Source organism: Podarcis erhardii (assembly GCF_964252035.2).
Source record: "Podarcis erhardii genome assembly, chromosome: 3".
NCBI classification, from domain to species: Eukaryota; Metazoa; Chordata; class Lepidosauria; order Squamata; family Lacertidae; genus Podarcis; species Podarcis erhardii.
This window is the reverse complement of record NC_138507.1, coordinates 107,999,658-108,018,959: the sequence shown is the minus strand read 5'-3', so window position 1 is coordinate 108,018,959 and position 19,302 is coordinate 107,999,658. Positions and strand designations below refer to the sequence as shown.

The 19,302-nt window shown below is 43.6% G+C and overlaps 1 protein-coding gene and 1 long non-coding RNA gene across 6 annotated transcripts in view; one reads left to right on the top strand and one right to left on the bottom strand.

Moving 5' to 3' along the window:
- The window catches only part of ARHGEF33 (Rho guanine nucleotide exchange factor 33), a 30,074-nt gene extending 14,261 nt beyond the window's left edge, over positions 1-15,813 (top strand). For 3 of the 5 annotated variants that reach the window (XM_081854643.1, XM_081854642.1, XM_081854639.1), the window contains 11 exons: positions 407-549; positions 1,484-1,528; positions 2,848-3,072; positions 3,691-3,820; positions 5,190-5,322; positions 5,825-5,908; positions 6,270-6,353; positions 8,135-8,283; positions 9,309-9,473; positions 11,476-12,247; positions 13,973-15,813. In XM_081854643.1, the coding sequence (XP_081710769.1) occupies positions 407-549; positions 1,484-1,528; positions 2,848-3,072; positions 3,691-3,820; positions 5,190-5,322; positions 5,825-5,908; positions 6,270-6,353; positions 8,135-8,283; positions 9,309-9,473; positions 11,476-12,247; positions 13,973-14,110 (2,068 nt within the window). In that variant the 3' untranslated portion in view covers positions 14,111-15,813. Of the gene's footprint in view, positions 1-406; positions 550-1,483; positions 1,529-2,847; positions 3,073-3,690; positions 3,821-5,189; positions 5,323-5,824; positions 5,909-6,269; positions 6,354-8,134; positions 8,284-9,308; positions 9,474-11,475; positions 12,264-13,972 lie in introns of all 5 variants that reach the window. The other 2 variants (XM_081854640.1, XM_081854641.1) reach the window with 2 other exon arrangements.
- Positions 1,894-4,321, bottom strand: LOC309338165. The gene is made up of 2 exons (XR_014154777.1): positions 3,842-4,321; positions 1,894-2,041 (listed from the first exon to the last, which is right to left on the bottom strand). It is a non-coding gene; the product is annotated as an uncharacterized lncRNA (long non-coding RNA).
- Positions 15,814-19,302: the final 3,489 nt, after the last annotated feature.

Sequence of the window (19,302 nt, the reverse complement as noted above, 5' to 3'; positions counted from 1 at the left end):
AGCAAAAGATCTTCAACCAGCAGAAACACAACATTCAGCTTTTAATTAGAAAAGCAAACAGTCTTGCAAAGAGGTATTATAACTAAAACTGCTAGCATGAAGTAGTAGCCCCAGCCAAGAAAAGAAGTACCCAGGCTCTTCTTGATTATTTTCCTTATTTTCTTACCTCCCTTATGCTAATGTGTCAGAAACAAGCTGTGCTCTGCTCTTGTTATGTTTTCCCCTCTTCATGACCTACTCATAGAATTCTAGTTTCAATATACTACGTAAGATCGTGACAGTGTGTTTGAAACAAGAGCTATCTTATTTGTTTTTACATTTAACTTGTGTAAATTCTTATACCTTAAAACAAATGTGTGTCTCCCAAGTGTATGCTCTGGTAGTCTTGCTTTTATTTTTGCCTCAGAAGAATACAGAAGGAGGAGCATGGGTCACAAACAGTCCCTACACCTCTACAAGGAAGTCCCTTTCGGTCACTAAACCTTCCGGAGCCAGTTTTGATTAATGAAGATTTTGTAAAGCTGTTACATAACGCAACGTATGAGAAAGGTAGTTATTTTGTTTGATCGACGTTACTCTATCCTATCCTGTATGCTCAAGGCAGCTTACAATATTTTAACACCTTCTCCTCCCTCTCCCCACCTGAGATTTTTCACTTTCATGAGATCCTACCTTGCCACTCAGCAGGTAAAGATGTCTTCCTCAGTGCAGTGCCCAAAATGGTTTTTCCCATTTACAAATGCCAAAGGTTTAGCAACTCTGGCTATTGTGCTATTAACTCCCTTTCATTAAAATGAGAAACAGAGACAGAAATGTTAGGGATAATTAAGGAGTCCATTGAAAAACTAAAAATGGAGTCATAAAGGAATACCCACCTCATGGCTTACAGTGAATGGATACTGAGCTGCAAATGTCTGCAGCTGAATCACGCTCACTGATTGGACAGAAAATACCAGGTTGCACACAGAAAAAGGACAATATATTGTTGTTTATAAGGGAAAGACAATGATTCAGAAGCGGTAGGAATGACCCTCCTGGAAGCAGGATGGAATCCTCTGTAAAATTTGAGTGAACACATTATGTTAAAAAACTCCCGAGAAAAAATGGCTTATTTGGAAGCAACCACAGATCATAGGATCATAGAAAAATAGAGTTGGAAGGGACCACAAGGGTCATTAAGTCCAACCCCCTGCAATGCAGAAATCTCTTTGCCCAATGTGGGGTTTGAACCCACAACCCTAAGATTAAGAGTCTCATGCTCTACTTGACTGAGCTATCAGTCAGATGGCAGTAATGGCATAGACGACATTAAAAAAAAACCACAACCACCCTTTCTGCCCCCCCCCCCGTGCCTTAATTTTTTTAAAAAAAACTAGACACCCTCAAAGCACTTTCCTCAATGTTTGACTTTAGATCTCTAGGTGAAGCTTGTTTTACTCATCTTCCTTTGCAAATAACTAAAATTTCTCCTGTTCTTGCTTAGTCTCTGACTGCAGGCCCATGGGACTAGGAGAAGGCAGCATGAAAGGTTGGTGGACTTGGAGGGGTGGTTTTTGTTGTTGTTAATCAATTTTGCTGCTCCCAAATATTCCCTCTTTGGCAGATATTCCTTACCAGCAAGTGGTACTTGAGGAGGGAGCACAGCATTCTCCAGAATGGGGGCACAGGGCAGTGGTGAGGTTGGGGGAGTGCCGGGTTGGCATCACCAGTATGCTGCAGGTGCATATACAACACCTGCCGGGGAGCAACTCTGCCCATCCAGAGCTCTCCTGACCTTGCCATCACCCTGCCCTGCCCTCTCCCTGTCCTGGTGAATGCAATGCAGCTGCCAGAAGGCTACCCTGTCGCTCCACTGTTGTTACCAATTATTAAGAGACATGTAATGGCAAGGTAATTTCAAAGGGTCCTTTATTGACTTGTGGAACTCACTACCACAAGATGTGGCAGTGGAGCTCTAGAACCGTTCACCATATTCACCATATTCCTTTCATACTGCATCACGGTGTGGTACGCTGGTTTGACATCATCTGATAGGAAGTGCCTACAGAGGGCGGTGAATACAGCACAAGATATTATGGGCTGTCCCGTGAATCCGCTGGATGAAATAGCGGAAGAACGTTGCCTCAGGAGAGTGAGGAAAATTCTCAGGGATGATTCACACCCTGGCCGGCACTTTGTTCCCTCAGACAGAAGATACAGAAACATGATTAGTCGCACCAACAGGGTAAAGAACAGCTTCTATCCATGGGCTGTTAGGCTGCTGAATGAAAAGATAACAACAGGGCAACTGACTTTCGGGTTTGGTGGGTGTGCGTCATTAACGAGGGGAATTAAGACCAAGAGAGCTGAGTGGAGGGGTGATCGTGTAATCTCACTGTATACAAGTTGTTCAAGTGACAATAAAGAATTTCAATTTCATATGTCCTCCTGCTCTTGTTCCTAAGCTACGTCCAGATTGCTCCTTTCTCTTTTAAGCTCTTCTGGTACACACAAGAACACAAGAAGAGCTTTGCTGGATTAGACCAAAGGCCTCTCTAGCCCAGCATCCTGTCTCTTATGTCGGACAACCAGATGTCCATTGGAAAGCCCATAAGCAGGACAAAAGTGCAACAGCACCCTCCCCACTTTTGATTCCCCCCAACTGGTATAACCAGAGTCATTCTGCCTCCAACAATGGAGGGGAGAGCATGACGAGTCACCATTTTGCTCCAATTGAGCGCACTGGTTTCAGAACCATCACGCAGCAGTCCAGCGTCTTTCGCTATGGGTTTTCGACCAGCCTGATGGGCCAAGTGGCCATTAAGGATGCGCCTGTTGGTCCTGCTGACCACCTGTTCTAATTCCTAGGGTTAACTGGTACAAATCTGGAGACGGAAGAGAACCTCAGAGCTTCCTCGTCTGCTGATGCTCAGCCAAAGGGCCAGTCATCATCCACAGTGTGGAAGCAGCCCAAGGACAGTAAAGACTGGGCTGGCGAACATATTTCAAAGGACCAGAGTGACAGGCAGAAGGAACTAGGTCCCAGTAGCTATAGCTCAATGGAGAATGCACTGCGGGAACCGTCTATTGCAGGTGAGAATAAAGGTAGTGGCTAGAAAGCAAAAAGGCTATAGAGGAGGGACGAGGAACCTGTGGCCCCCCTTCATTGCTAGACTACAAAACTCCTACCAGCCCAACAATATCTGTTGGAGCACCGGTGAGCTACCCCTGGTCTAGATACTATTGAGGAATTTGAATAAATCATTGCTGTAATCTGTAGAGCAGGATTTGAAATTGCTAATCCTTGCAGTAGCATCTGAACTCAGGGTTCGTTTGAAATCTAGCCTAATGGCTTCTGACTTCTTACGGTGCTACCAAGCTGGTGGTACTTCAGTGCAAGAAGCAGTGAGAACGTTACTCTGCAGCCACATTCCTTTGGAATTATTTCCCTCTTTCTGAGCATTATCGCAAAGGCAAATTCAAGCCAGGCAAAAGCAGTCAAGGAGGGTGCAGAGCAGGGCTGAAGAGGCATAGTCAGCCTGGAAGCCTACATTTGGCCCCTGAGTCACTGATAAAGGAATTGGGTCTTCGTTTTCTGCTTGCTCGATTTTTTCTTCTTGGAATGACACCTGGTCCAGATACGAGCGCATAATCACAATAATTAATAACCCGTCTGAAACACCACAACATTTTTGTTTTGCTTCTCCAAAGCTAAGAGGCAGAATATCGCTTTGGACTTACTTGAGTCGGAAAGGAAGTATGTTGTGAACCTCACCCAGATCCTCAAAATTAAAGCCACGTTGTATGGGCAGGACGTGAAAAGGAACTCCAAGGATAGAAGGTATTTACTAATTGTACTTACTGTTGGGCAACGATGCTTTTCTTTAAATGTGCCAGCTGCTGTGTTGGATCCCTGCTGCTCTTTCCTCTTTCCAGCCTTCCCTTTCCATTCAGCTTTGTTCTTGCCTTCATAAACCAGGCATCCATTTGTTGCTTTACCTGGTCATGCTCTCTTTTTGATAATGGAGCGCCCTTGGTCCTCTTCAGACAGAGATCATCTCCAGCTGCTTAGCAGGCATTGTCTACAGGGGCTTCTGGTGGCTGAAAACCCTCCCATCTTGCCCTAGGAGCTGCTCAACAGCCACTACCAGACTTGTCCTGCTCAGGTCCATTGTGACCACTATTAGACCCACAGTTGAGGGTGAAACAGCCACCATGAGTTATGACACACATACCTGAGGGGAAGTCATTCCGCTGCAGAAGCGTGGAGAAAATCAGAACCTTTAAAGGACTGGAATGGACAAATTTATCCATCCTTAGTCAGATCTAATCTGGAATAGTTGTTGTTTTTTCTGCAGAAGGTATAATAATAATAATAATAATAATAATAATAATAGTAATAATAATAATAAATTTATACTCCCCCTCCCTGGCCAGAGCTGGGCTCAGGGCGGCTAACACCAATAAAATCACAGTAAAGACATAATGGGGGGAAAACTGAGGGGGAAAACCAATTTAAAGTACAGGTTAAAATGCAATTTAAAAGGCAGCCTCATTTTAAAGCAGCTGATAAATCAAGACCATAAGGGGAGGGAAACATAAGGGTGAGACTGTGTCCAAACCAAAGGCCTGGCGGAACAGCTCTGTCTTGCAGGCCCTGCAGAAAGATGTCAAGTCCCGCAGGGCCCTAGTCTCTTGTGACAGAGCGTTCCACCAAGTCGGGGCCAGTACTGAAAAGGCCCTGGCTCTAGTTGAGACCAATCTAACCACCTTGCGACCTGGGACCTCCAAAATGTTGTCATTTGTGGACCTTAAGGTCCTCCGCGGGGCATACCAGGAGAGGCGGTCCCGTAGGTACATGGGTCCTAGGCTGCATAGGGCTTTAAAGATCAAAACCAAGAGGGTATAGCTCAGGAAAGTGATGTGGGGGTGGGAAGACAATTAAATACCAGTGCCACTACTCCAGTTTAAAGTAGCTGGAGGAGTCTACAACGTTGTGAGAAAACAAAAGTTGGGATGTCCAATCAGATTCCCCCAACCCAACATTAAGTCTACTTCATTGTTAAGTCAAAATCAGTACCTTGAATTGTCTCTCTTCTCACGGCTTCGGCCATGAGTATATTTAGCAGGCTGGGTAGTGTTTTTAAGTGCATTTCTTCTGTTTGTTAATGGCTCTTCAAAATGCCGTTCCCGCTGTTTCCTGGTTGCAGTTTTGTCCCCAATTCTCTTCGATACTTGGTCCAGCAGCATGTGGACTTACTTCACGCCCTGCAGGAGAGAGTGTTGAGCTGGCCGCGCCAAGGAATCCTGGGAGACATCTTTCTCAAGCTAACCAACGATGAGGTACATGTGTGAGGGAAAAATATGGGGAGCAGGAGAGGAATGCATTGTTGAAGCACAGTAACTGGGCCATTTTGGACCAGCGGAATGAAATGTACATGTATGTCGCCCCTCCCTCAAGAACTAAGCACATTATCATATCATATCATATCATATCATATCATATCATATCATATCATATCATATCATATCTAATCTACTTTTCCCTCAAACAAGCTTCTAACTTTAGAGCCTAATGTTGAGGTGTCCAAACAGGTGGTGCTTATTGAGTCAGAGAATTGTGGATTCTATATTATCTCTTGCCATTGTTTTTAGATGCTTTTTTGAGGGGGGGAGGGACAGGTTAATATTGAAGCATTTTGTGGAAAAGATCCATGATTTTGCCTCGGTGCTGAATCGCTGCCTTGGTCCCTGTTTATCAAACAGAGTCAGGTGGAATCAGGGGGTCCGTGCGTCTGTCACACACATAAGGATTCTCAAGAGATGTTTCTTATTTGCTTTTCAGAACGGTTTTTTGGATTATTATGTTGCTTGCTTGAGAGACTTGCCTGAGTGCATTTCGCTGATCCATGTGGTGATTGTGAAGGAGGTGAGTTTGGGTGCGTCTTGAACTACTGACACATCTGTGTGCTTTGAGCAGGTTTTTAGTCATGTTGATGTTGATCCAGACCCATACAGAGATTCTGTAAAGAGAGTCTTCCCTCTTCACTTCTTTGCGCTGACAGGACACATTAGTTGGATACCAAGCTGTGAGATCAACTGACTTAAGCGCTCTTACCCCTTGTGTTTCACTCTGGACTATATTTATGCTGCCGAATCTATTTTAATGTTTGTTTATTGCATTTTAAATGGATTTTATTGTAAACTGCCTTGAGATGTTCTTATAAATGGTGGTATATAAACATTTCAGTACAAATGATCTTTTCTTCTTTATCTTCTCTTGCCGACAGATTGAGGAAGAAATTAAGTCTGATATTTACATATTCTTCTTTCATATTGTCCAGCGTGTTCCTGAATACCTCCTTCATTTACAGGTAAGATCTAATGAGGATCAGTGTTAGGAATATAAGACGACATCAGTTTCTTATTCTGCTCCAGAACCATTGCATTGCAGTGCTGTTTCTGTTACACAATAATACTACAACCAGACAACACGGACACTGGCACCAGAGCCTGCAATAAACCCAGATGCCAACTTTGCTGCCACATACACCCGGACAACACCATTACTGGGCCCAACAACATCACACATACCATCTCGGGACTATTTAATTGCTCATCGTCTAACATTGTGTATGCCATCAAATGCCAACAGTGTCCTTCAGCTCTCTATATTGGACAAACAGGCCAAACCTTACGCCAAAGGATAAACGGACATAAATCTGACATCAGGAATCACAAGACAGAGAAACCAGTAGGAGAACACTTCAATCTCCCAGGACATTCTATACAAGATCTCAAAGTAGCTGTTCTATTACAAAGGAATTTCAGAAATAGACTGGAAAGAGAAGCTGCTGAATTGCAACTTATTACCAAACTTAAAACCATGGAGAGACCTGGTCTGAACAAAGACACTGGATTCTTATCTCATTATACATGACAAAGCCATTTTTCACCTTCTCACCCCTTGCTTTTTCCTGTAAGACCTATTGCAGTCGTTAAGAGTCGTCAACAGGCTCATCACAGCTATCTGCCAATCACCCATTCCCACCACCCTTCTGAGTAATACCCCTCCCCACCTTCTCACTATATAGAAGGGTCTGGTGACTTCTGTTTCAGTGTATCTGAAGAAGTGTGCATGCACATGAAAGCTCATACCTAGAACTATACCTAGAACTAACTTAGTTGGTCTTTAAGGTGCTACTGGAAGGAATTTTTTGTTTTGACTAGTGCTGTTTCTGTTCTGCTACAGCTTGGCTTCTGACAAAAAAGCTATGTTAACTATGTTATTAATCTAATTTCCACTTTGGCAAAATTTTACATAATTACGTACTTAATTTATTCTGCTATCGTTATATAATGCAAAGGAAGTGCAATGCATTTTTTAAAAGAAAATATTAAATTATATATTGTTTGGAGACTGAACACAACAATAATAGTGCATGCCGATTGTATTTGCTGTATTTCCATTCTGGACATGGGTGCAAACACCAGCAGCATATTTCAGTTTACATTCAAGTTCTCCAACATGCCTAACACTATAAACGATTCTAGTTACAGGTAGGTAGCCGTGTTGGTCTGCCATAGTCAAAACAAAATTTAAAAAAATCCTTCCGGTAACACCTTAGAGACCAACTAAGTTTGTTATTGGTATGAGCTTTTGTGTTCATGCACACTTCTTCAGATACCAATAGCTCATACCAATAACAAACTTAGTTGGTCTCTAAGGTGCTACTGGAAGGAATTTTTTTTTATTTTGTTTCAACTATAAACAATGATGACAGTGAGCTCTGCACAGCGGTCTTAGAGCAGTTGTTTTTTTTTACTAACCACAACTTTGGGAATAACTTCAAAGGCAACCCCACGTAGAGTGCATTTCAGTGCTAAAATATTGAGGTTACCAGGGCATGGACGATTGTGGCCACATTATCTCTGTTCACAAATGGCCACATCTGGTGCACCAGCTGAAGCTGGTAGAAGGCACTCCCTCGTGACAAGGATGAGTCAGTGATTAGAACCTTCCAGGGAACTGCAGTACCCTTTGTAGGGTCATGCATAGGCCCTGGTGTAGAGCGTTCAGGATGTTTCATGCTGTTTTACTAAATGGGCAGAGAGGAGAATGTGATTCAGTGTGGCTCTCCTCCTTTTGCACCAGAATATCCTGAAGTACACGGAGCAAGAGCACCCCGATTACTACCTCCTTCTGGTTAGTGTACAGCGCCTGCGAGTGTTCATCTCGCACCACAGCCTTCTTTTCCAGTGCAACGAAGACCTGCTGATACAGAAGCGGAAGAAGCTGAGAAAGTGAGTGAAAAGGGGCTGCTTGCTTCTATTTTGATTAGGTACAGGCAAAGAAGAGCAAAGTTCTGCTGTAAGAAAAGTTGGAGTACGTGTCCACCCTCCCTCCCATATCACTTATCCCTCAGCTATGGATCACTTCTGGTGTGAAGTCCAGGGGTGTGTGTGTGAGTGAGTGAGTGAGTGAGTGAGAGAGATCAGAAATGGCCTGGATGGGTGGGGCCACGTGAAGAGTATGGTTGGACCTTGTTTCCGCTCATTCTCCCTTGCAACTGCATGAACACGATGTGCGAATCACAGGCTTGGGAACAGAGAGGTTCATCAGCCAGCAACACTTTCTGTCCCTGTTTATTCCTTGAGGAACACATGGCCTATGACTTTCAGAACAAACTTTCAACACCAGAATGAGTCTGTTCCATGAAGTTGCTTCTTGCGCCTTTCTCAGTGCCTTAAAAGCTGTTTTAAGCACAAATCTAGCTTTTCATTAACGTCTATGAGGCAGGTGGAGGTTTGTTTGTTTTTGGCCACCCTCAGAAAACAGTATATTTCTTCGGCTTGAAACATATACTCATATAGGAGGTATAATGACCCTTTGAAATGGACTGAGGGAGCAGCTAATTAACTGCCTGTCAGCTGTTCAGTCCTTCAGTATACACTGAAGTTCTGTGAAAGTTTTAAAGTCTTTATGTACTGTAAGTAAAGATGTGCATAAAATGCAAACAATTTATTTCCTCAAGTGAATTGTTATCCCTAGTGCTTCAGATTTTTGGCTTTTAAAAAATGTAACTCCATAGGCATGAGGCCTAGGAACATGTTTCTAATCAGTCAATGAAAAATGAAGTTCTCACAAGCTGAATGTGTGCCCCAAACCAAATTTGTGGAATGACATCACAAAGCTGTAGAAACAATACAGCGCAAGTATGACTGAAATGATCCACTGCTGCAATGAATGTGGGAATAACAGGCTTCCATTTGTAAAAGCTGGTCCTCATGGTCTGACTGATAGTGGTATTATATCTTGATTCCGCTAGATCTTCCTTCGGAAAGTTATACAAAGGTCTAGCTTCTCTATGTGCCGGCGCCGGCCAAGATGCGTCTCCAACACTTAGTGCTACTTCCATCCGCGACAGCGGAATCCACTCTGAAGAGGCCATGCAGCTGTTCCCGTCAGCCCCAACTTCTGGAACAACGGCCATGTGAGTGCAATGCTCTCATAATTATTACACTGATACCCCACCTTTCCTTCAAAGAGCTCGTGGTGGTGGTGGTGGTGCATGGTTCCCCCTCCCCATATTTTATCCTTAGATTTGGCTGAGATTCTGCAAATGGCCCAAGAAGGGATTTGAACCCAGTTTTCCCACAGTCCTAGCCCAACACTGTTGGTCGCTACACCACACTGGCTCACAGAGCATTCCAGTAGCATCTGAGTGACCCTATTACAGGATGGAAAGGTTCCATGGCAGAATTACTGGCGCTTCCTAAGCCCAGCTGGCTCGCTGTGTGTGTGTGGGGGGGGGGCAGCTTTTTGCTCCAGGCCTTTTGCTTCTTTCCTTCCCATTCCCTTTCCCATTGCAGTCAGTACACCAGGGCTGGAATAACTGAGGGTACATTTTGCAAGGGAGGAGGAACCAGAGGGCTTTGGATCCTAAAGATTCTCCACTGCCCTTAACAACTGCTGGCCAGACAACCATTGCCTGTGGTTGTGGGTCTTTCAGTGAGTGAGGCAGGGCAGCTCTGACAGCATAAGTTCCCTTCCTACCCGCAGCTGTAGAAGGGCACTTACTGGTTCCCTTAGTTGGCTGTTGGTCACTTTTAGGACTCCTCTCTTCTTTATTGTTTTACATAATTTCAGCAGAATCATATGTATTTAATGATTACTGCATCCACTTCTCTTCGTAGCTGTAATAGCTCAGGCTGAGGTAGGCACCTATCCAAAACTATTCATAAAAGGAATAGCCAGAAATGTGGGGGGGGGGGGTTTTTGGGGGGGAGGTTTGTTCCCCTGTTGTGAGGTGCCGAAGGCTGGCAGAGTGCAAGGGAGGTTTAGTCTGGTAGTGCTGAGAAGCGCTTTGGATAGAGCCAGATTAAGGATGGACTTGAGAGTAGGCACACTGAAATCAAAGGGTCTGCTCTGAGGATGACTAACATTGGCGCTCACCCATAACATTGAAGACCAGAATGTTGGGGTTCTTGCTTAGTTACCTGTAAACCACTTGACGACTAGGGTGCTCCCATATTGTTCTATGATGCTTGCAAACTGCTGCGACGTTGTCTTTCGCGATGCAGCCAAGTGTATAAAATACGGCAAGCTCTCAACCCCAAAACTGGGGCTACCTGGTGCGTTTCCACTCCAAACTTTCCTCAAAAGCTTGTTTGGTCTAGAGCCGGATTTAGATTTGATGAGGCCCTAAGCTACTGAAGGTAATGGGGCCCTTTATATGTCCAGCTGTCCTTTGCCAACAACAAATTGTCACTGTTTTTTGTGTTGAATATATGCTATATGGTAATTTATGGACCTAATAGATATCTAAAGCCATTTGCACATGTTGCCATGGAACCAGTCCATGCAGAGTGTAGGCACCCTATATATAGAAATGAGCAAACCAGTGATATTTTAGGGAGCAGGCTAGCAGGCTTATTACTTACACCATAGGAGTCTACACAACACAAAACACGGTTGCTGTATGTAGGTTTTATATTCATACCTCGGGTCGTAGGCGCTTCAGGTTAAGCCTTTTCGGGTTTTACATTCATACCTCGGGTCGTAGGGGCTTCAGGTTAAGCCTTTTCGGGTTTTACATTCATACCTCGGGTCGTAGGCGCTTCAGGTTAAGCCTTTTTGGGTTACGCTCCGTGGCGACCTGGAAGTAATGGAGCACGTTATTTCCGGGTTTTGCCACTTGTGCATGCGCAGACGCTCCAAATGACGTCACGTGCATGCACGGAAGCGACGAATCACGATCCGTGCACATGCGCGTTGTGTTCACTTCAGAATGCGAACGGGACTCCGGAACAAATCCCGTTCGCATCCAGAAGTACCACTGTATTTTATTTGTTTTTTATCTTATATTTTGGAAATGTACACCCAGTTGTTTTTTTCCTTTAATTTTTTGGGGGGCCCCCAAGAAAGTGGGGCCCTAAGCTATAGCATGTTTAGCTTAGACGTAAATCCGACACTGGTTTGGTCTCCCTTCCAAGGCACTCGAGGTCCCACATGAAAGCGAGCCCCCAGCAAGGCCTGGAGGGCCTGCAAGGCGCTTCTCCTTGCGAGTGGGAAACGGACGGGCGGCGTCCCGAGCACGGCCTGTCGCCCTCTCAGCTCAGCGAGCACGACCTGAAAACTCTGGCCGCCTCCCTGCACGCCCTCCCGGACCTGGAGTACGGCAGCAGCGCCCCTCCCTCGACGGGCCCCGACGGCAACCGCGAGCGGCCCCGTCGGCGGGCATCGGCGGCGGACCTCCTGCAGGACAGCTCCGGCTTCGCGCCGGACTACGAGGGCTTCGAGTACCGAGGAGACCCTTACGAGGAGGTGGAGCCGCTGCGGAACCTGCCCGCCTTCGAGGCGGGCTCGCCGGCCTCGTCCGAGTCCAGCATCGACATCTGCTTCCTGAGGCCCGTCCACTTCACCAGCGAGCCCGGCAGGACGGAGCGCACGCTGCAGCCGCTGCCCAAGAGCGCGGCGCCCCCGCCGGCCAGCGGCACCTACAAGCGCGAGGTTTTCCGCAGCAAAGGCAAGCAGCTGAGCCGCTCGCTCAAGGAGTTTCCGCGCAGCAGCGGCGGCGGCGGCGGCTCCGAAGGCATCGCCAGCACCAGGCTGTACAGCACCCGCAGCAGCAGCGGCAGCCGCCTGCCGGCCCCGACGGAGAGGGGCTTCCCGGCCCCCGGCGCCCCCTCCGCCGCCTCCCGGAGCTCCCAGCGGCACCACTTCCCGCCGCCGAGAGGAGCGGGCGACCAGCCCAGCTTTCTGGAAGTAAGGAGAGCAAAAGGCAAGGGCAAAGGCGCTTCCTAGCCAGGGTCTAAGCGACGGGGGAGGAGGAGGAGGAGCGAGGGCGGGCCCTGGGTGTCCCCCGACTTCCCACAAAATGCATGAAAATTCAAATTTCGATGCCAGGGCCAGGCACGCTGTATGGCACCCATGGCCCCGGACTCCCACCGTTGTGGGGCCAAGCTGGCACACTGGAGTGCGGGGGTTAGACCATAGCTGTCAATATTTCCCTTTTTTTAAAGGGAAGTTCCCTTATTCCAAATAGGATTCCTCGCAAGAAAAGGGAAAAGTTGACAGCTATGGGTTAGACCTGTGACCTGAAGGTCCCCTATCATTATCATTATTGTTAAGTTGTGGGTGAACATATCAGACAACACAGCGATTCTTCAAACAGCTCTTGTTTATTCAGAGGCCAGAACAGAACTGAACCAAAGGGTTCAGTCAGCCTGCTTATACAACGCAACTGTAACACTTTCTGTAACTATCCAATCACTGAAGTCACTTTCAATCCCTTATTTGCATATGTGGACCTGAGTGAAAAGTATCTACAGTATCCCCCTGCTGGCCCAGGGTGGGAACTTCAGTACATAATAATTATCATTAATTAATGCCCCACCTTTTTCCCTGAAAGGGACTCAAGGCAGCTTAACATACCCTCCAACAGTTCTCCAATGAAAATAGGGTTATCCTATTTAATAATAATGATGATGATGATGATTATAATAATTTTATTATTTATACGCTGTCCAACAGACTGGGATGCCCCAGCTACTCTGGGCAGCTTCCAACATATATAAAAAAATAAACATTCAAAAACTTCGCGATACTGTACAGAGCTGCTTTCAGATGTCTTCCAAAGGTTGGCGCTGGGGTCGCATAGCTCTGCTTCGAAAACTCCAATGCAGGAGAGTCCACCAAAGTATTAGAGATATTTGATGCAGGTGGATTTCTCGGTGTATGGTTTATTTAAACTGTTACATTTGAAGTCAGGGTTGAAAAGCTGAAAAAAAATACAAATCTCAGCAGCCCACTTTCTTACTGTGAACAAAATGTGAACATAGAACAGGCTGCCCCACAGCATACATTACCCCATAGTGTAGCCTACTTTGAATCATAGCTGTCAACTTTTCCTTTTTTTTGCGGGAAATTCCCTTATACCAGCGCAGTTTCCCGCTGCTATCCTGGATTGTTAAATATCCTCCCGGAACAGGTGAGGCTGCTGATCCCTTATTTTCAGATCTGATAGTTGAAAGCTATGCTTTGAATCCCCAGTCCAATTGGAGCCATTGTGGTGCAAAACTGTCTCTGGTTACATAGCCGTGCCTTTGGGGCCATGTTTGAGTTGTGACAGACTGAATGCAGACACTGACTTTTAGGTACTATATAAATAGCTCTGGAATGAAGCAGTCTCTCAGCATCCAGTTTTCATGAAACAGTTAGTGCCTGCATCCCTGTAGTTGTCGAGGCTAATGGAAGTACCAATTTGCATGGGGAAAAGAAAGGGAGCAGTTGTAAGAAATACATTAAACTTTTTTGAAGCACTCCATGCAAAACAGACCTGAAAATAAGGACAAGTGTGCAAAGGCCTTGTCGTTCTACTTTTAGGCATGGGGGCTTGTAAACAAGGGTTTGTTATATCTGTATTTGTTTAATGCCATTTATAATTTTTGCGGGACAACTTTGTGAAATTCTTGTTTTTTTTCATTTCAGGAGATGCATTTAGAAGACAACACCAGATTTTCTCATAGGGATGACAATGAGCAAACCTCTTTCAGCAGCCACACTCCAAGGCAAGAACAGAAAGGGAGATTGCGCAGTTCCTTCCGCAAGCTGTTCAAAAAGAAATGAAACACACACCTGATTTTAAAATTAGCTTATTTTAAAATTAATACACCAGCCTTTTGGCACTTGAAAAGAAGAAACAACCAACTCCTGAATTTTTTAGGAACTAGTATTTTATCCTGACTCGGGGGGTCAGAAGCTTACCGTATTTTTCCATCTATAAGACGCCCCCATGTATAAGACATCCCCTATTTTGGGGGACTCAGACTTAAGAAAATGGCCCCAGCACTATCCGTGTATAAGATGCCCCCTAATTTTTGACATAATTTATTAGGGGGGAAACCTAGTCTTATACACTGGAAAATACGGTACTTTGCCACTCACGCAACTGTTAACTTATTGCTGCCATCAAGCAATAAGGGCCTCGCAGTTATGGAAGATTGTAGTATGATGTCATTGATGTATATGTCACAATATTTCTGAATCTCTTATCAGGACATTCTACGTACAAAGTCCAGACGTGTGCTATTTCACTTTTGCTACATGTTTATTATAATTAGGCAGGATATAAGGGCTGTACAGTGGTACCTTGGTTCTCAAACTTAATCCGTCCCGGAAGTCCGTTCCAAAACCAAGGCACGCTTTCCTATAGAAAGTAATGAAAAATGGATCAATCCGTACCAGACTTTTAAAAACAAACCCTAAAACAGCAATTTAACATGAATTTTACTATCTAACAAGACCATTGATCTAGAAAATGAAAGCAATATGTACTGTACTAAAATAAATAAAACAGTATTGTAGAGGATAAAAATTAAAATTAATTTTTTTCTTAACTGCATTGAGGATAGTCACTGTTTGTATTGCTTTTATCCATTTCTGCAGTCACACAATCAATCAATCAATCAATCAATCAGTCAGTAGCTGAACTGGGTTCCACACAGTGACAAAAACAAATTAACCGAACAAGCCTCAAAAACAAAAATGCAAAAGAAATAGCAAAAACAAAAGCGCCAAACTTAATCCATTCCAGAATTCCTTTTGACTTCCAAAATGTTCAAAACCAAGGCGCAGCTTCTGATTGGTGCAGGTGCCCCTGAAACAATAGCCAACAACTGCATTGGATGTTTGACTTCCAAAAAATGTTCGAAAACTGGAACACTTACTTCCAGGTTTTTGGCATTTGAGAACCAAGGTACCGCTGTATACTGATGTGTTTTGGGATGTCAGGTGACCATCCCTAGTAGACATCATGGAGGTGAGCACAAACCATCTAGTCCAGAAGTGGGACACAGGGACCTATAAAGAACTTCTACATCATTTTACAACCCACCCACCCACCCCAACCAACCATTTTAATTAGTTAGCAAAATGTGGAAACATCTTTGCATGGTCCTAGATGGATCTGGCTGCCATCTCTAGGACGGCTCAGATTTAAGAGTAGCCAGGAAGTAAGTGTGTGTATAGTTCATGCAATAACTGATTTACAACTTAGTCTGTTTTAATGATGCAACATTGTTGTTGTTTTAAAATACAGTTGGATTGATGCTGAAAGAACAGATCTTCCACTGTTCTTTCTCCAAAAATATAAAGTGGTGCTACAGTGGAATCTGAATTTCTAAACAGACGTCACAGAAGAATCAATTTTATTTAAAAAGTGGTGGGGAATATTCAGAAGAGGGAGAGGAACTCCAGGAGAAGTTGACTGGTTTCTTAATAGTCTAGGCATGTATTTATTTTGTTTCAAATAAACTTTGCTGAATTATTCAGACCAAGGGTATTGCTTGAGAATACAAATACTGTACCTTGAACAAGTGCTGCTGAGCATCCCAACGCGAGCCTAAAAGTTCCTTCTCGTGCTACAATTTATATATTCTTGGTTATACTCCTGATTTACAGCCAGGTCTAAGAGCAGTTGGGAAGAAGAAAAGCTTCTGTCAATTTCCTATGTTACAGGTATACAAGTATCTACTGGAAACAGTCCAAAGGCTTCATATCCCATGCAGATGTTTAGGAAGATAAGTGTGTGCAACTGACCAAGGAAAGCAGTAACAAGTACCAGATTAATCAATAAACTGGTAATCACGCTTTCTCATTGAATTGTAGAGTTGGAAAGGACTCAAGGGTCATCTAAACAAGCTTGCTCCATCCTCCATGTGACAACCCTTTAGATATTTGAAAATGGCTATTCCTAAGGTGTATTTTCTTACACGTCCAACACCAAACAGGCCATTTCAGGAGACTGGATGTACAAAGGATTATCCTTCCACTATTATTAAAACCAACTGCAAGTAATTTTTTTCTGCTGTGTTGCCTACAAGAGACTAAATCATAACTGGGGTGGTAGTGGGAGGAATCTCCATATGTAGACACTGTCAAGTATTCAAGTATTTCAGATAAATACCGGTACCAGAATTGCCATACATCCGGAATTTCCCGGACATTGCCGGGATCTGGCAGTTCAAAACAGTGTCCGGGCAGAAATTGCTTAAATGTCCAGGAAAATCCATTCTTCCTGCAGACCTATCTAACCTCAATTGTTTAAGTATAAAAAGTTACTGCAACAGCAACGTAGCAAAATACTCAGTTTAGCAAAAAGTTGGAGGTCAGATGGAGCGAGACTACTGAAGAATGCAACCACACTGTCAAGACTTGCATAGCATGGTATAACTTTAGCTCATCGTACACACTTAATTATTCTGCAGTGGTAAATTTATTTGCTTTCTGCACCTTTGCGTGGTACCCAGATACTCTTAACTGTGGGTGATCTTTATAGGACAACACTACACGGAACAAAATTAAAATAATGCAGCAGGCTCACAGACCTAAGTTTTTACATATACAAGGATAAACACTTATAGGATATGTAAGGCATTTTTATTTTTTATGAACAGATCTCTTGAATGCCAAAAAGTAACAGCCACTATTAATTTTCACTTTAAATGCAATCTGAATACCATTGCAGACATAGCATACAAAGCTGACCTACAGACATGATTAGGTACACACATAGGCCCATAAGATTTGCCAGTTTAGGATATCACCACTTCAACCTTAACGCAGCTGGATTGGACTGCCATAGCTTCTCAACCATTTTAGCAAAGTATCCATGCCATTAAACAAAAGGCAATACGTTTTAAATATACAAATTATTAGAATTCATCAAAAACACAAACCTGTACATAGAGAAACAGAAAGTTTGGTTTCTAAATCGGCCAAATAAGAAATGCGACCAACAAGAGAATCTACCGTGTTTCAGAAAAAAAGAACCCATATTTTTTTAAAAGGCACATTTGGCAGCTACTGAAAGTTGCATACACATCTGGCACAAGTTTCCCCCCCTTTCGCCTGGGTACATTACTGTTTTACAAAGGTCTCGATGTGCAATTCTGCAGCAACTGACTGCTTAATGCACTGTTTTGCTGTTAAAGGCAAAAGGGGAATTTGCTCACAGTTGACAGAAAAAAATACGCACTTTAAGGTTTTTTGTTTTAAAGTAACAAAATTAATGGCAAATAAGGCATGAAAATTCATCCCAAAAAACCCAAGTGCTTTTGGCTTAATACCTTTCATCAGCAATAGGCCTGCATTTACTTTTCATTAGCAGAGAAAAATTATTTAGCTCTTCAATAAGTATGGAAGTGATCACTGATCAGTTTAAGAGCACAATTTACAGCAGCTGTATGTGAGTTACCTCTTGCACCAGAGAGAAAACAGCCAAAGAGGTTGCCTTGTTTATTTCTCCCCTCCCCCACTGTTAATTAAAAACCAGTTTTCTATTACAGCAAGCTCCTCCCTTTCAACCACCAAAAATGTAGGGAATAGCAAGGATTTAATTTGTGCATTTTTTTGTACACTGAACAGCAAGCAGGCAAGACACAATGACGAGAAAACATTCAGACAAGCTGACACGTTCCAACAAAAACCATTCAGGATCTTATCCAGCTCCAATCAAAACCACCCCAAACAGCTCCATCTACACTGAACACTACTAACCTTCAATAGATGTTGTTAGTCTCTAAGTGCCACCTACCACTGTCATAGCAGTGAGGCCAATTTTTATTTGGAGTCATGGTGGAACGAAATAATGCTTTTTTGAATTTCTTAGGAGACTACTTCCCTCTTCTTCTTTTAAAAAAATAAACACCCAAAAATTCTCCAGGCACCCCTGCACAGGTGCTAATTCTGCATCGCACCCTACAGAGTGGCTTTTCAGGGAATGGAGGGAGTGCCTACAGTGGTATGAGGGGTGATGGTTAAAAAAGCCCAGGTATGTGCATGCTGATTTGGATCTCAGTCAATTTTAAATGTAGCAGACACGACTAATTTGCAAACCTACTCAAATTCTAAGGTAGAGTTTAAAATGGAAAAACCAACCAAACCATGAGTTAAATTTGAGCAACTTACAGGCGCGTGTGTGTATGACAGCAAGCAGCAGCAAGACATGGCAAAATGAAAAAAATCCCACTCTGTAGCATGGCAAGGTCAAAACATGGGCATCAACTTCCTGCTTACAGGCTCTCAAGATTTCCCTCCCACTTTATTTATTATACTGCAGTTGGCACATTACTTCCAGAGAGTGAAAAGGCAGTTTACTATCAACCTCTAATAGCCAATTTGCTAGAGGAACAAATTTTTATTTCCAAGTCTGGGTGAAATGTATGTCAACCACTTAGTTCTATATAACCAGTACTTGGATACCTCTCCATTCTTCCTGATGTTCAGTTATGTAACATCATTTCTATGGGGTTTATACTCCTATACAAACAGATATTGAAAAATAATGTTTTAGATCGTCTGGTGAAGAGTTCTATGTAAGTCAGAAGTCTGCATACACAAATATATGACCCCAAAAAGTTTATTTCCTTTCCTACTTTGTGACTTTCCAAAGTCTTGATTGAGGTACTAAAATTCTACAAAGTAGATTTTTAAGGGGAATATTCTAGCAACTCATTGGGATGGATTTTGAAATATGCAGTGAAGTTTACTTCTGAAAAAGCTCGCCACTTCTTGTGGATAGCTCAGTTGGTAAAAGCGTGAGACTCTTAATGTCAGGGTTTGTGAGTTTGAGCCCCACATTGGGCATTGCAGGGGGTTGGTCCAGATGACCCTCAGGGTCCCTTCCAACTCTAAAATTCTATGATTCTATGAACTGCATAATGGATGTTTTGGGTGAGCACAAAGTAATTCTAATCAAAACAAACATTTTCAGTGCTTAAAAACACAGCACATTTAACACAATGAAAATTGATTATGTT